This window comes from Orcinus orca, chromosome 19 (assembly GCF_937001465.1).
Source record: "Orcinus orca chromosome 19, mOrcOrc1.1, whole genome shotgun sequence".
Taxonomy (NCBI): Eukaryota; Metazoa; Chordata; class Mammalia; order Artiodactyla; family Delphinidae; genus Orcinus; species Orcinus orca.
Window position 1 is genome coordinate 34,061,070 of NC_064577.1, and position 17,114 is coordinate 34,078,183.

General features: G+C 45.5%; 1 protein-coding gene and 1 non-coding gene across 3 annotated transcripts in view; one reads left to right on the plus strand and one right to left on the minus strand.

Annotated features, from left to right (window-relative positions):
• The first annotated feature begins 365 nt into the window (after positions 1 to 365).
• FOXK2 (forkhead box K2) overlaps positions 366 to 17,114 on the plus strand; it is a 70,956-nt gene continuing 54,207 nt past the window's right edge. The window contains exon 1 of one of the 2 annotated variants that reach the window (XM_049701844.1): positions 366 to 870. In XM_049701844.1, coding sequence (XP_049557801.1) covers positions 458 to 870 — 413 coding nt within the window. In that variant the 5' untranslated portion in view covers positions 366 to 457. The remainder of the gene's footprint in view (positions 871 to 17,114) is intronic. The other variant, XM_033438821.2, reaches the window with a different exon arrangement.
• On the minus strand, positions 12,283 to 12,355 carry TRNAG-ACC (transfer RNA glycine (anticodon ACC)). Its single transcript has one exon. It is a non-coding gene; the product is annotated as a tRNA-Gly (tRNA).

Here is a 17,114-nt window from a genome sequence, read left to right on the forward strand (position 1 = left end):
GTGACGGCAGCGGCAAACCACGGGGCCGGTGCGGAGTGTGCGGGCCCCCGCCCCCTGCCCCCGCCGACCTTGACCCCGGCCCGGCCCCCGCCCCCGCCCCCGCCCCGTCCTGGTTCCCCGCTCTGCGCGGCTCCGTGCGTCGGCTCGGCGGCTCCAAGGCCGCCCTGCTCCGTACCGCGTTTTCCAGGCCGCCAGAAGCCGCGCCTGCGTCGGGCGCCGCGGCCGACGTGCGGGCGCACGGCCGGCGTGCCTCTCCATTGACCAGCCTCTGGTAGCCCCACTGCCGTGCACCGCCGCTATAGGCGGGTGCCGCCGTCAGTCACGGGCCCGGCGCCGGCCCGCGGCGCGCCGCGCGTGTCCCGCCCCTCGCCGCCGCTCGTCGCTCGCCGGCCGGCGGCCTCGCTCGGCCCTCAGCTCCGTGGCGGCGGCGGAAGGCGGCCCGGGCCCTCGCAGGCCCATGGCGGCGGCCGCGGCGCTCCCGGGCGCGGGCGGGCCTCCCGCGGGCGGCGGCGCCGGGGGCGGCGGGGGCGCGGGCGGCGGATCCCCGCCGGGCGGCTGGGCCGTGGCGCGCCTCGAGGGCCGCGAGTTCGAGTACCTGATGAAGAAGCGCTCGGTGACCATCGGGCGCAACTCGTCGCAGGGCTCGGTGGACGTGAGCATGGGCCACTCGAGCTTCATCTCGCGGCGCCACCTCGAGATCTTCACGCCCCCGGGCGGCGGCGGCCATGGCGGGGCGGCCCCGGAGCCGTCGGCGCAGCCCGGGCCCGACGCGGGCGGCGACTTCTACCTGCGCTGCCTCGGCAAGAATGGCGTGTTCGTGGACGGCGTGTTCCAAAGGCGCGGGGCGCCGCCACTGCAGCTGCCGCGCGTGTGAGTGGGGCCCGGGCCGGGGGGGGCGGGCGGACGGGGGTGCGGCCTGGCCGGCGGGACCGGAACCCAGACCACGACCTCTACCCCGACCCGGACCACCGACTCGCGATCCACGACCCCTCTACCCCCACCCACGACCAGGAGGACCCAGATTTGGGTCCTGACCATCCCCCGGGATCTGCTGCCCCCACCTACAGGACCCAGTCCCTGGCCAGCGATCCCCGCCTTGATCTAGCCACGAGTAGGACACAGTCAGGACCGAGACTCGGAGCCCCATTCCGACCCCAAGCCCTTGTCCATCTTCCCAACCAGGACCTAGATCCCGACATCTGGGTTCGTTCTTTCTACGGCCAGAACCAGACCCAGATCCCATCATCCCGACCGGATCCCAGTCCATGACCCCAATGTCCCGACCTCATCCACCGTACCCACGACCGGAACACAGACTACAATTCCTGCTCGGGACCCCCATCCTCACCTATCCAAAGCTGGAGGCTCAGGCAGCTGTCCACGTGGGCTGAGGTTTTCTGGGGTACTCTGTGTGTTCTGGGAGTTCGCATATAATTTTCGTAACTAGCATGTAGGTAGTATGGAATAGAAATGTAAAACTCTGGTTGGTGGAACTGCTCAAAACAAAAATCTGTGTCTTCTTAACTGCCGTTGGGTTATCTGTTACTTTGTTTTTGTTCTACACGTTTTCAGTAGTGTATTATTTCAAGCGTGTGTTTTTTAAGCTGAAAGGACTTCTTTTTCTCATTGTGCTTTTTGTAGCCTAAAAATTGAAAGCTCTTGAAGCATGATGGATTTTTAAATCTGTGCTCTGAACCTTAAAATGTTGGAAAACTAGATACTTTCAACATAACTTTTTAAAAAATCAATTATTTAGAAATTTTTATAAGGTGTTATAGAGTATAATTAAGTGAGCTTCTTGAGGAACTGTCAATCCTGCTACAAAGCAGTTCAGCTTGGTTCTATGGTTTTGTGAAGTTATCATTTAGTCTGCTTGAAAAACAAATTTGCTCTCTAGGAAATGCTAGTTATTCCTCAGGGGCTTTCTAGATTATTCTAAGTAGAACCTTTCTCCATAAACTGGAATTTTTGACTGCTTTCAGTTGTTGGAGATGGTGATAAGAGCTCTTGCTTTTCTTTATTTCTTCACTTTTGTATGTGGGTGCCGTGTTACTGTTTAGCCTGGAAAGCTGCACCAGCTAGTTCCTTAAATCTTGATGGGAACGTTATTTTTCAAACCAGAACGCTGTTTGTGTGTATTTGTACTATAGATTGCATAAAATCGATAGTAGGGACCTGATGGCAGCTTTTTAATTTGATGGTTTGTTGTTTACAAATAACTTGGCATCGCAGCAAAGGGCATTATATTTTTACTCTGAGGACTTTGAGGTTTTTAAAGAAAAGTCTGTTATTACCATTCAGCCAAAACCATTTGCGTTGACATACCAAACATGGAAATAAATTGATTTTTCTGCGAGGGAGCAGAATTCAGACTTTTGAGGAGTGGAGTGAGGCTTTCAGAGGAGATGAGTAAGAAGGGCGATGGGGGGACTTCCCTGGTAGTCCAGGGGTTAAGACTCCACGCTTCCAATGCAGGGGGTGCGGGTTTCATCCTGGGGAGCTAAGATCCCACGTGCCACGTGGCAGGGACCAAAAAAAGAAAACCAACAACAACAAAAACAAAACAAAACAAAAAAAGGTGATGGGTAGATGCGGGGTCTCTGGCCTTCATCTCCAGCTAGTGTACAGTGGAGAGTCCCTGGGTCACCAAGCCTACCACCAGCCCTGGACTTCTGGGCCTGGGAACCTCTGCCCATACTGACAGAGGGGAGTGGTTTTTTTCATGGAAGGGGTTTTGGCAGTTTTACAGTGTGAGATGAGTGGATAACTGTTAGGATTTTGCAGCACCTCCCTTTTTGTAAGGCATTGTTTCCAAGTTGGTGTAGGGTGATCATAGATACAGGTTATAGGAAAAAAACTGTGTAAAGACGATTGGTGCTAGCTAAATGCAGAGAAATTGTTTTAAAAATCTTTTTCTTGAAATTAATCTCAGTTTTATGTTCCAAGTTCTTTTTAACATTAAAAAAATTAAATTGTGAAAGTTTAAAAGCAAATGTAACTTAGAGTGATTACGCAGAGGTTGAAATTTTTTTTCTTTTTGGCCACGCCTAATGCATGCGGGATCTTAGTTCCCTGACCAGGGGTTGTACCCACGCCTCCTGCAGTGGAAGTGCGGAGTTTTAACCACTGGACCACCAGGGAAGTCCCCAGAGGTTAATAAGTATTCTTACTGTTTGTTTCATACTTGCTTACTGAATTGAAAAATCACTGAGGAGTTTTAAAAATATGACAGCCTATGGTTGCTCTCTTATTTGAATAAAAATGACTTTATTCCAATTTTAAAATGAACTTAAATTTTGTAGTTAGTATTAAAAGTTTATATACAGAGAACTTGGTAGAGTATATAAACACTTTAGGCTTAAAGTATGGTTCACTATTTTATTAAAATACTAAAGTATTAATTTGGGAGGAATAGAGGAAAATGAGGAGTGTGATCCTGTATGTTGGTGTCGTGAGTATTTTAAATGGTTTGGGTAAGATCTGAGTACAAGCACCTTCTCCATGGTGGTTGGTAAGTTCCATGCCTAGTGAGGACCCCTACGTGAGTGTGTATGTTGCGGGGGCGGGGGTTTGAGCTGAATATGTACAAGAGTGCCATAGTGTGTGGTTTTCCAGAAAACAAGTGATTTCCAAAAATCCTTGGTTTTTGGCCAAGTATGCAGGGCTGTGTGTACAGAGATGCAACTTTTTCCTCCCCAGGAGCGTCTGACTTGTTGGAGGTTCAGGTGTTATTGGGACTCGGGGGGGAGGTGGTCTGTGGAGTGGTCTAGGTGGGGGAGCCCTGGGCCACCTGGGCCGGGCTCCTGAAGTGGGCAGGTAGAGTGACCTTGCAGGTGTGGCTGGGCCAGCATCCTGGCACTGGAGAGATAGAATTCAGGCTGGAAAGGACTTTGGGGACAGGTTTGTGGAGCATGATGTTTGCCTGGGCCTGGTGGGGGAGCATTTTCACAGTGGTCAACGAGAGAATGAAGAATGTTCTCTTTGAGGACAGGGTCCTTGTTTGTCTAAGGACCTGTTCTGGCGCCTGAGTGAGCAGTAAAGTGTTTCAGGAAGATCTGTTGGGCAGGAATGTCTGGTTTTGCTGCTGTTGCTCTTCTTGTGGCCATGGTAGCAAACTAAGCATAATTTATAAATAAAAATAAACAACTCTTTAACAGTTGTTTATACTTTGAAATGTCAAGTGAATTTGATGTATTTTTCGATCAGTAAGATCCTAAATATCTAATAGCCAAGCATAAATAGAACAAGTTGAATTTACTATTGCCCAAAGATATTTAACATGCAGAACTGCAGTTGTGTTTATTTAGAAAGTGACCCTGTTTCTATTAGGCTGAATTAACTGCCTATGGGTTGGTGATACAGCAAACCTCCTCTTTCTTATGTGGCATGTTTTAACTTGCAGATGAAGTTTGGTAATGTCACACTTGAAGACTTCCTCACTGAGTCACAGGTAGCATCCTCTAAGGCGAGGACAGGAGAAAGCTGAGCAGACAGTGGCTTCTGGAGCTTCGCAGGTGAAGGCTCCAAGAAGAGAACTGGAGGATCTCACAGTGACTCGGTCCTGCTTAGATAAAAGGGATTGGGCAGAACCAAGTTTCCCAGAGAATACCAGTACCAGGAAGAAGGAAATAAGAAGGGGAGTGCCAAGAGAGGAGAGCCTCAGGAAAAGGACAGTGACCTGCAGTGTCACCCTCCATGGGAAGCCATGGGCTTGGTGATTAGGATGTTTTGGAGGATGAGGAAGGAGATGGGGTGTGGGACTCCGGGGTGAAGAGAGAGAGGAGGGAGTGGGGGTGTAAGAAGTGTTTGTGAGGGGGTGTGTGTGGATATTCTAAGGAGGGCAGAGGCGATATTAGGGTTAGAAGGAGTAGAAACCATGTGGATCACCAGGGTGAAGTGGGTGGGGGAACCACTGAGAGATGTAGCTGAGGCCCAAAGAATGGACACAGATGAGGTGTGAAGGTTAGAGTTCCCAGTAGGAGATGATAAAATGAGGGTGTCTTCTTTTTTAAAAATTTTTATTGGAGTATAATTGATTTACAATGTTTTGTTAGTTGCAGTAAAGTGAACCTGTTACACAATTACATATATCCACTCTTTCTTAAATTCTTTTCCTAATATAGGCCATTACAGAGTATTGAGTAAGAGTTTCTTGTGCTATACAGTAGGTCCTTATTAGTTATCTATTTTATATGTAGTAGTGTGTATGTGTCAATCCCAGTCTTCCAATTTATCCCTCCCCTACCTTTACACACCCCCACCATAACCATAAGTTTATTTTCTACATCTGTAACTCTATTTAAGTTTTGTAGATAAGTTCATTTGTAGCCTTTTTTTAGATTCTACATATAAGCAATATCATATGATATTTGTCTTTCTCTGTCTGACTTACTTCGCTCAGTATGAGAATCTCTAGGTCCATCCATGTTGCTGCAAATGGCATTATTTTGTTCTTCTTTTATGGCTGAGTAATATTCCATTGTATATATGTACCACATCTTCTTTAACCATTCCTCTGTTGACGGACATTTAGGTTGCTTCCATGTCCTGGCTATTGTGAATAGTGCTGCAGTGAACACTGGGGTGCATGTATCTTTTCGAATTATGGTTTTCTCAGGATATATGCCCAGGAGTGGGATTGCTAGCTCATATGGTAGCTCTATTTTCAGTTTTTTAAGGAACCTCCATACTGTGCTCCATAGTGGCTGTACCAGTTTGCATTCCCACCAAAATGAGGGTGTCTTCTTTTATTTATTTAACGCTGCGTTGGGTCTTTGTTGCTGTGCGCGGACTTCCTCTAGTTTTGGAGAGCGGGGGCTACTCTTTGTTGTGGTGTGCGGGCTTCTCATTGTGGTGGCTTCTCTTGTGGAGCACGGGCTCTAGGCTCATGGGCTTCAGTAGTTGTGGCACATGAGCTCAGTAGTTGTGGTGCACGGGCTTAGTTGCTCCGTGGCATGTGGGATCTTCCCGGACCAGGGCTTGAACCTGTGTCCCCTACGTTGCCAGGCAGATTCTTAACCACTGTGCCACCAGGGAAGTCCCGAAGTTGTCTTCTGAGAAGACCTAAGCAGAGCCACTAGTGAGGTCTGGCGTGTTTTTTTGTTTCAGGGCTGCAGGGTTGGCTGAAACACCTTCATTTTATGACCTGAGACTGACCAGCTGTAGGCAGAGCTAAGATCTGGGGTCTAGGATGGCTGGAGTCCAGGACCCAGAAGTGGGCGACACGTAATGGCAGATCCATAGCAGAGCAGCGGAGGTGCTTTACACTTCGGAAAGTGCTCAGTTTACAAATTAATTGCTTTTAATGACCACTATGTATTTTTTAAAAAAGCTACAATATATATTCATTTGGCAAATTGAAATACATTTTTATTATCACTGATTTGTAGACATTGGGAACACAGTGCAGCTATTTTAGCATAATTGTTACTTGACTAAGTTAAAAATAACCCAGTAACCAGCTTACTTGCACTTTACCTGGTGTTTAGTAGTTCTTCTAGTGGTAAAGCTCAGTCTATTCATTTTAATGTTTACTTAAGGAATAGTTTAAGATGGTTAGATTTTAAATAATTTTAATTTCTAACAGAATTTGAAAACAAGCGTACATGGTGGGACCTGTCACCTGTAGTGGTCATTTGTGTGCCAGCTAACTGTATCAGGAGAAGGCAAGGATGGGCTTTGGGGCTGGACGGACTGGAGTCAAATTCCAGCCCTGCCGCTTAACCTGAGTTTTAGTTCTCTTACTTTTAGACATCAGGGGCTGCTTGTATTTTATCTATCACAGTGTCCTGGTGTGGAGGGGCCTATGGAGATCTAACGTGACAGAAAATATGACATGGGGGTGAAAATGTCCTCAAGGGGCCAGCACTCTCCAACTTGCTCATAGCTCCACACACATGCACACGTGTGTGCAGTAAATTGATCAAGAGCCTCTGGGAACAGTGAGCAAAGTTTGAAATTTCTTCAGCTGGGAAAAGTTGTCTTTTCGCTGCCAGGACCTGAGGATAAAGCCAGGCCATGGGACGAGGATGGTGTCGTCCAGCACGCCAGGCTACGAGAGGTCTGTCTGGGGGTGCCCTCTCTCCCAGAGCCTCTGTTCTGGTTCTCCTCCACTCCAGTATGTCGGCTTCACCACAAACCTTCCCAGTTTCAGGGGGAAAGGAAAAGTGCCTCTGCCTTGGGGGCAAAGTCAGGAAAAGGAACTGGTTAAAAGTCATGTCCTGTTTGCCGTCTGATTTGAAGGATTCTTGTTCATTAATGCCATTGGCCAAACTCATTTTGTAAATGAAGGATGGCTTCTCTGTCCAGTCGAAGAACTTTGCAATTTACAGTATACTGTTTTTCTTTTTAAAATTGCCTTTTTATTGAAGTGTAATGAACTGCATACACTTTTTTTTTTTTTGCGGTATGCGGGCCTCTCACTGCTGTGGCCTTTCCCACTGCGGAGCACAGGCTCCGGACGTGCAGGCTCAGCGGCCATGGCTCACGGGCCCAGCTGCTCCGCGGCATGTGGGATCCTCCCGGACCGGGGCACGAACCCGTGTGCCCCGCATCGGCAGGCGGACTCTCAACCACTGAGCCACCAGGGAAGCCCCCGCATACACTTTTTTAAAGAAATTATTTCTCATTTATTTATTTTGTTGCGCCAGGTGTTAGTTGTGGCAGGTGGGCTCCTTAGTTGCGGCTTGCCGGCTCCTTAGTTGTGGCAGGCGGGCTCCTTAGTTGCAGCATGCAAACTCTTAGTTGTGGCATGCATGTGGGATCTAGTTCCCTGACCAAGGGTCGAACCCGGGCCCCCTGCATTGGGAGAGCAGAGTCTTAATCCACTGCGCCACCAGGGAAGTCCCACAAACCACGTTTACTTTTTAAAATTTTTTTATTTATTTATGTATGTACGTATGTATGTATGTATGTTTGTTGGCGTTGGGTCTTCGTTGCTGTGCGCAAGCTTTCTCTAGTTGCGGCGAGCGGGGGCTACTGTTCGTTGCGGTGCGCGAGCTTCTCATTGCAGTGGCTTCTCTTGTTGCGGGGCATGGGCTCGAGGCGCGTGGGCTTAAGTAGTTGCAACATGTGGGCGCTAGAGCGCAGCCTCAGTAGTTGTGGAAGTTCCCCCATATACTTTTGAAACTTGGGCCATGGTCTCTTTCTTAGAGGCAGTGAGGACCTGAAGCTGGGCTCCCCTGCAGCCCTCGAATGTCAGCCGTGTGCTTTTCAGACATTCAAAGTGCTGTGGACCCCCTAGGAGGGATAGGTCATGGAGCCCATTCTTGGGACTAGCCTGTCAGCAACACTTTCCGCTGTCAAGCTGGGTGAGGCAGAACGTTCCCTCCTCATCACCTTGTGCTGGAACTTGTCTTCTTGTTTGACTTTCTCCCCTGCTGGTCCTCCAAGGTGGGGACCAGGTCCTACACGTTTTTGTACCCCCTGGTAATGGCACAGATCCATCATCACTTGGTACATATATAATATACATGTGCAGGGACTTCCCTGCAGTCCAGTGGTTTAAGACTTCACCTTCTAACGAGGGGGGTGCAGGTTCAATCCTTGATCAGGGAGCTAAGATCCCACATGCCTCAGGGCCAAAAAACCAAGACATAAAACAGAAGCAATATTGTAACATTCAATATAGACTTTAAAAATGGTCCACGTCAAAAAAAATCTTAAAAAAAATAACATACATGTGCCTGTTGGCTGCTGATTTAGGACATTACTGTTACTTGAATATTCTCAAATGTTGATCATTTAGTGTCATGATTCTAGTCAGGTGTGGCTCCCCCATTTATGGTACCCTGTTCATCAGCAGGTCTCATCTAGATACACAGTTGCAGAAGCACAGCATAGCTTCATGCATAATTGGTGGAAATATTCCACAAGACGAGGCAGCAGCCTCAGTAACAGTAGCAAGTTTTTCCACTGTGAAAATTCAACGATTCTTGCTTTGCTGAGGAGAAAGGTTTTTTTGTGTTTTAAATGAAGAAAAGAGGATTTCTAAAATAAGGAAGCTTTTAGCCAAAGCAATTAGCATTTTGGATAGTATTCTTATCTGTTTAACATTTTTGTGTAGCTCATGTTTTCTTTTATGTCTGGGTTTTGGAGAGTTTACAATATCTTAACGATAATACAGTAAGTCAGCTCCCACACTTCTGGTCCTAGTTTTTTTTTAAAAAATAAATTTATTTTTGGCTGCGTTGGGTCTTCGTTGCTGTGCGCAAGCTTTCTCTCGTTGCGGCGAGCGGATGCTACTCTTCGTTGCAGTGCGCGGACTTCTCGTTACAGTGGCTTCTCTTGTTGTGGAGCACCAGCTCTAGGCGTGTGGGCTCAGTAGTTATGGCACACGGGCTCAGTAGTTGTGCCTCACGGGCTCTAGAGCACAGGCTCTGTAGTTGTGGTGCATGGGCTTAGTTGTTCCGCAGCATGTGGGATCTTCCCAGACCAGGGCTCGAAGACTGTGTCCCCTGCATTGGCAGGCGGATTCTTTTTTTTTTTTTGCGATACGTGGGCCTCTCCTCACTGTTGTGGCCTCTCCCGCTGCGGAGCACAGGCTCCGGACGCGCAGGCTCAGCGGCCATGGCCCATGGGCCCAGCCGCTCCGTGGCATGTAGGATCCTCCTGGACTGGGGCACGAACCCGCGTCCCCTGCATCGGCAGGCTGACTCTCAACAACTGCGCCACCAGGGAAGCCCGGCAGGCGGATTCTTAACCACTATGCCACCAGGGAAATCCCTGGTCTTAGCTTATAATGAGGATTTTTTGAATTTGATAATGAAACACAGTACACCAGGGCACGTTGAAGGCGGCACACATTGCCATGTCTTTGATTTGAAGCAGCTTGAGCACCATGACAAAGTGTTACTGCCATCATCCCCGGAAGTGGCTGCAGGGAGATTAGAAAGTACCTCGTAGGAAGCTCCCTTTCCTAGCATGCCTCAGTTTCTGGAGTATATGTTTGGTGCCCTGCTGAGAATTCCATAGGGATTTTAGACATTATTTGGCTTTTGCTGCCGTTTGTCATTTGCAGAGTGCTTCTGTATCTTATCTTATCCAGTGAAAGGTATCAGAGTACAACAGTGGTTCTCATTGGGGTACCCTTCCCTTCCCCAGAATATTCGGCAATCTCTGGAGACATGTTAGGTTGGTACGATTGGGAGGGGGTGCAACTGGCCTCTAGTGGGCTGGGGCCAGGGATGCTGCCAAAAATAATGCGATACACAGCAGGATGATCCTGCCCCAAGCATCAGTGGTAGGACAGTGGAGACCCCTGGAGCACAGTGATCTTAGCAGTCAGTAACAGTGGGATGTTATTCTTAACCCCATAGATGGTGAATTTTAATAACTTACAAATGGTACCTATTTAAAACCTTTAAAGTACCAAAGCGTTTGTTTCTAATTCAGTGGCAGGTGCCTTTCTGAAACGAAGCCTGAGGTGGAGAGGCCTGGCATAGAACCTTTCTCTTTGCAGCTTTGCAAGGATGCTCACAGGAAGCAATCCTAAATCTTAACCTGGGTTGTAAGGAGATTGGCCTTAGTACTTTGGGGAGTAGCCTGATGTTCTCCCCCTTGGAATATGTGCGCTCAGGCATATCCAGTGGCTTTAGTTAGGTTGGTCAAATTACTTCACAAGCATTTACGGTTAATGAGAAGAACATTGAGTTGTCTTAGTGGAGTTGTTCCAGTTTTCTGTGGTCTTGGTTCTCCTGGAAAACGAACTGATGGTGTGAGGGAGTGTGAATTAGTGTCACTACAACCACACTGTGAAAGACTGCTGTCAGATGCCATTTTCTCATAGTATTTAGTCACCAGTAATCGGCAGTATGAAACTCATCTTTTGACTCTTGAACAGATGGGATACAGAAAACCCTAAACAAGTAGGTTGGAGACTGTTGTGTTTTTCTGGTATTTTTCAGACTGTAATAGCATTTTGAGTGCATAAGTGATGTATTAAAAATACTATGTTTTTGCCACTTCTAAACTTTTGGAGGATGTTAGGTTTATGAGCATCAGTTTTACAGCTGTTTGAGCTGGGTGGAGGAAGATGTGGTTTAAATGTAAACTGTCCATTCTGGTTCCTCCTTGAGTCTTGTGTTCCCATTTTGCCTAGTCTCCTTCTGGACTTGCCCACATGTGTTTTAAACACTGCTCATATCCTGTACCTTGGCACTCAAGTGTTCTGTGGGCTGGGCTCATTCATCCTCAGGTTGTACACTTACCGGGACTGTGGCCTGTGACCTTGAGTAGTGCCAGGAACCTGATAAGGACTCAAGTGTCTGTTGGTGAATTTGTTTGTAGGCTGCAAGGTTTGTGTTTGATAGATATTGCACCAAAGGAAACAGTTTAGAACAGTTATAAATAAAATTAAATTCACTCTTTGATTCTACAATTCCCTGCACTTGTCTTCTTGTTTATATTGATGGTGGACCATCCTAAGTGGGCTTTTTGGTTTTGTATATATGTTTTTTAAAGTTAAAGTTGATTGATACATGGAGGGGGTCAGGGGAAGCCTGGATACATGTGGACAGAATTTCCTGTAGTTGAATAAAAATGTCCTTGATGATGTGCATTGATCATATAACGGTTGTCATGCTGCAGGGTAACTTCTGTAGACCTGTTCCAGGAGCAAGTCAGACCATGCAGTTTTCTTTTCTTCAGTGTTGCTCCATGCTAGACAAGGTGGATCTAGTCTTGCCTACATCCCTGCAAATATGTCTTCACTTCTCCCACAGAGCAGGTGCACAGATCCTGGCTCCTATGGCCTCGTGCCTTAGGCTGGAGGAGGGCCAGTCTCCTAGTGGTTCTTCTGGCTTAGGACTTTTGCAGAGGTCTGGGGAGATCCTTCTGGGATTGCCCAGTCCAGAGCGTGTCCTTGTCCTAATGAGGTGGTCCAACTTTAACCCCCACTCCTGCCCCACCTCTGAAAGTTATACTTTATTTTCCATTGATCTTTTATTTTGTTCTCTCTTAAAAGTTGTCTTTCAGAGTGTTCATTTTCTCATTGATGTAAATTTATCTGTTAGTCACAGTTTTGAAAAATATCTAGTTCTTTATAACATCTGTGGGTTCCTAGTAACCAGGCATTCAATGTTTAGGGTTTCTTTTCCTGTGTATCTCTAATGGGAAGAGCTTTACTTTTATAAATAAATTTTTAAAATATTTATTTATTTATTTCTTGGTCTCAGTTGTGGCACGCAGGATCTTTGTTGCCAGGTGCGAGATCTTTGTTGCGGTATGCAGGATCTTTTAGTTGCGGGCACACAGGATCTTTTAGTTGCGGCATGCAGGATCTAGTTCCCTGACCAGGGATGGAACCTGGGCCCCCTGCATTGGTAGAGCAGAGTCTTAACCGCTGGACCACCAGGGAAGTCCGTATAAATAATTTTTAAAGTGATTTTAGTATTTTGGGAATGACGATTATTTGACCGCTTTTATTTGTGACTGGCTTGTATACTTACGCCATTATTTGTTAAAGTAGTGTGCCAAGCCTTGGTTAGAGTTGTTGGAGGACACCTCATGCTGTTGGAACAGCATCCTGGCTTGGCTGCAGATTAACTTTGGGCATCTGACTAAGCCTCTGTGAGTCATTGCATTGTCTGTAGGTTGAGGTGGAGCTCAACTGAGAAGGCTGGTTGAGCATCCCTCACCTCCTGGTGTCCAGTATCCCTAGGTAGCTCTGGATCAGCCTAGGTCTCCTTTCTGTTCTTTGGAGGGCAGCTTTCCAGGGGCTTCACTTAAGAATCACATCCCAGAGGTTGCTTGTTATTCCCCTCTCTGTGTTATTCTCCACAAACCTCTCCACGTAGGAAGGGTTGAGGGTGGGCTGAGAATGACTAAGGCAGGCACTGTATGCTCATCAGGCTACTGAAACACTGTCATAATGTCACTTTGGCCAAGGGAAGGCAAGAGCCCCTCCCCCTGTGGCTGAGCTATTTAATCTCTTAACCTCAGGGTCCTCTTCTGTAAATATGGATATTACTGAATCGACTTCATGGGGTTGTTGTATGGATTGCCTTTGCCTGACTCAGGAGAGTTGATGAATGAATATTAATATTCTCTAAAGAAAACATCTTAAATTTCTTGTCTCAAGTATTTTGATTGGAGAGTTTAATCCATTTACATTTAAAGTAATTACTGATAAGGAAGGACTCTGCTATTTGTTTTATTTTCAACGTCTTCGAGTTTTTTGGTTCCTCATTTCCTCCCTAACTGCCTTCTTTTATGTTCAGTTGATTTTTTTGTAGTCAACTGTTTTATCTTCTCATTTCCTTTTGAGTGTATTTTTAAGATATTTTCTTTATGGTTACCATGTGGGTTACATTTAATATCCTAAATTTAAAACAGTCTATTTTGAATTGATATCAACTTCAAAAACAAAAACTCTACTCCTATACAGTTCCTCTTTCTCCCTTTTATGTTTTGTCACAAATTACATCTTCATACATATGTGCCAAATAACATAGATTTTTTTTTTTTTTTTTTTTGTTGCGTTTTGCATTTTCCAGGATCTTAGTTCCCTGACTGCGCATTGAACCCGGGGCCACAGCAGTGAAAGTGCCGAGTCCTAACCTGGACTGCCAGGGAACGCTCAGGTTTATAATTATTTTTATGCATTTGTTTTTCTGGTTTTTTTTTTGCAGTATGCGGGCCTCTCACTGTTGTGGCCTCGCCCGTTGCAGAGCACAGGCTCCGGAATTGCAGGCCCAGTGGCCATGGCTCACGGGCCCAGCCGCTCTGCAGCATGTGGGATCCTCCCGGACCAGGGCGCGAACCCGCGTCCCCTGCATTAGCAGGTGGACTTCCAACCACTGCGCCACCAGGGAAGCCCCGTTTGTTTTTTGAATCCTGTAGGAAAGTGGAGTTACAAACCATAGTCACAATACTAATTTTTATGTTTTCTTATGTGTTTATCTTCACTGGAAATCTCTTTTTCTTTGTATGACTTTGAGTCATTGTTTACTGGTCTTTCATTTCAACCTGAAGGACACCCTCTAACCTTTCTTGTAGGGCAGGTCTAGTGTTAACAAACTCCCTCAACTTTTGTTTATTGAGGAATGTCTTAATTTCTTCCTTGTTTTTGAAGGACAGTTTTGCTGGATATAATTCTTGGTAGGTCGACAGTTTTTTTTGTTGTTTGTTTGTTTTGTTTTGAAGTGTCATTCCACTGTCTTCTGGCCTCTGTGGTCTCTGATAAGAAATCAGCTGTTAACCTTATTGAGAGTGCTTGTATATAACATGTTACTTCTCTCTTGCTACTTTCAAGATTCTTTCTTTGTCTTTTGATGGTTTAATTATAATGTTTCAGTGTGGGACCTCTGAGTTTATCCTACTTGGACTTTGTTGAGTGTTTTGGATTTGTAGGTTCATGCCCTTTCATCAAAATTGGGACATTTTCTGCCATGATTTTTTTTCAAATATTCTTTCTATCTTTTTCCCTCTTCTTTTGGGACTCCCAAAATGTGTATGTTGGTCTGCTCGTTGATGTCCCATGAGTCCTTTGGGCTGTGTTCAGTCTTTTTTCTTTCTGCTCCTCAAACTTGATCATTTCAGTGGTCCTATCTTTTAAGTTTGCTGATTCATTCTTCTGCCTGCTCAAATATACTGTTGGACCCCTGTAGTGAATTTTTTCAGTTACTATACTTTTCAGCTCCAGGCTTTGTTGGGTTCCTTCTTATACTTCGTATTCTTTATTGATATTCCATTTTTGTCAATACGTCGTTTTCCTGATTTCCTTTAGTTCTTTGTGTTTTCCTTTAGTTCTTTGAGCAGCATACTTAACACAGTTGTTTTAAAGTCTTTATCTAGCAAGTCCTGTCTCTCACCTTCTTCAGAGATGATTTCTGTTAATTAATTTTGTTCCTTTGAGTCATACTTTCCTGTTTCTTTGTGTGCCTTGTAATTTCTTTGTTGTTGAAAACCGGACATTTGACTGTTGTAATAGTTCTGAAAATCAGATTTTCCTCCTTCCCTAGGGGTTGCTGTTTTTCATTTGTTGAAGGCTACAGGACTCCTTTTTGCCTAGTGATTTTCTCAGACTGCTATTGCAAAGACTGTATTCATTGACAAAGTGATCCCTGAAGTCCTATTTCATGGCTTGTGTTCAGTTGGTGGGGGTTTTTATTGTTGTTGTTTGGTTTTTCTTTTTTTTTTTGGCTGTGGCATGTGGGATTCTAGATCCCCGACCAGGGATCAAACCCATGACCCCTTGAGTGGAAGCATGGAGTCTTAACCACTGGACTGCCAGGGAAGTCCCTCAGCTGGTGTTTTGACAGTTTTCCTTGAGCACCAGGAGCTCTCCCATCTCCCAGTCTTTGAAAGTTGTCTCTGTGCCTGGGCCCTCCTTCAACTTTTGGTCAGGTTTGCACTGTGCTTGGGGATCAGCCGAAGGTGAAAGCCCAGGGTCTTCTCAGGTCTTACATGAGCATGCATCTTGCGCTGGGTATCTGTGTGGCTTTCTTAATTTCCCAGCATGCACTGTTACTCCCCCCACCCCATCTGTTTGTATTTAATCAGACAATATGCAAAGTATTTAGTACAATTAGGAGTCCCCCTCTACCCCCTGCACTGTTACTTTTGAATGTCCTAATTTCCCAGGAAAACGCTCCCCAGCTTTTGCCCTTAGGCAGTGTATTGTGTATTTGGACTGTAATCTTTTGCCTTCTGCTCTGGGGCAGATTTGATTTTCAGTGTTTTCAAGCTTTTTCAGCCTGAGTTCTGAAGTAGGCAAAACACAGAGGTGCCTGTGTCAGTCCTTCAGGTAGCCCTCAGATGGGTTGGAGCAGACATATGCAGTAAATTGTCCTAAGATATGCTCTGCTCCCTAGGACCAGGGAAACAGTCCCACATTGGCAACCCAGGCTGCTTCACTTTAAGACCATTTATGCTTTAAGACCAAGTCTGCTGCTGCCCTGCAGAGGGGATGGACAGGGGTAGCAAATTCTAAAACTTTCCTACCTTCCAGTACCTCTTTCTCAATTCAGCACTTAGTGGTTACAGATTTCTGACTGCTTTGCAGGGTTTTCCACAAATTGGTTCTGACCGTTTCTGCTTGTTTTTCTGTGTGTGTGTTGTGGGGGAAGAGAGCTTGGAGCTTCCTACTGAGCCATTTTGCTGATATCACCCTGATTGATTAGTTCTTGCCAGTGAAATTTTTAATTCTTTTAATTCTCATTTTTCACTGAGTATGAAATAGTCCAGTTGATTTCCTTGCATTTAGAGATATGACAATATTTGAATAAAATCAAACTTATTGTCTCATTTTTAAAAAGTGAAATAGAGTGCGACAAAATTTTTAAATTACCTTGAGTGCAAAATGACATGAAAGTCACACTCTCATTCACTTCCAATAAGTATGTCTTGGCTATTCTTAGTAATTTGTTAGGGTCTATACTTTGAATCAGAAGTTATGAAATTTCTTCAGGAGTCTTAACACTGTGTGAAGTTGATTCATTTTCTTTAAAATCCCTTAGAAAAAAGTTAAGATCATAATAGTGATTTTGTTAAATGTTTCTTAGTACCTGCAGGATGTTTTGCATAAAGTAAGAAATAATTTTGCATTTAAGTTATTACAGATGTTTTCAAATGTTGCCATGTGTAGGCCAGTGGGAAAGGGTGAAGTTCTTACATATAGATGGTACCGAGGATGGAATGGAGGCTGTGGGGCACCAACCTGCAGCTTCTGCTCTCATTTGCTCTGTGAGTTCTGTTGAGTTGATTCCTATCCCTATTCCAGTTGAGAGTTGAGGCTTGGAGGTATTAACCCAAAGTTGCATAGGTTGGAAATGGCAGAGCTGAGATTTGAACCCACATGCAGTTTTCTTGCCAGTGTTTTAAAGCCCTAAGCTTTACTCAAGGCCAAGAAAAAGCCATTGGTTGGAAGATGGGGAACTCTACAAGTCAATCTAAAATTGGCTTTTTTTTTTAATCCAATAAGATGTTTATTCAATTTATTTATTTTTGCTCTTTTTTTTAAAAAAAAATTGAACTATAGTTGGTTTACAGTGCTGTTAGTTTCTGATGTATAGCAAAGTGGTTCAGATATATATATATATATATGTACTTTTTCAGATTCTTTTCCATTATAGGGTATCATAAGATACTGAATCTAGGGGGCTTCCCTGGTGGCG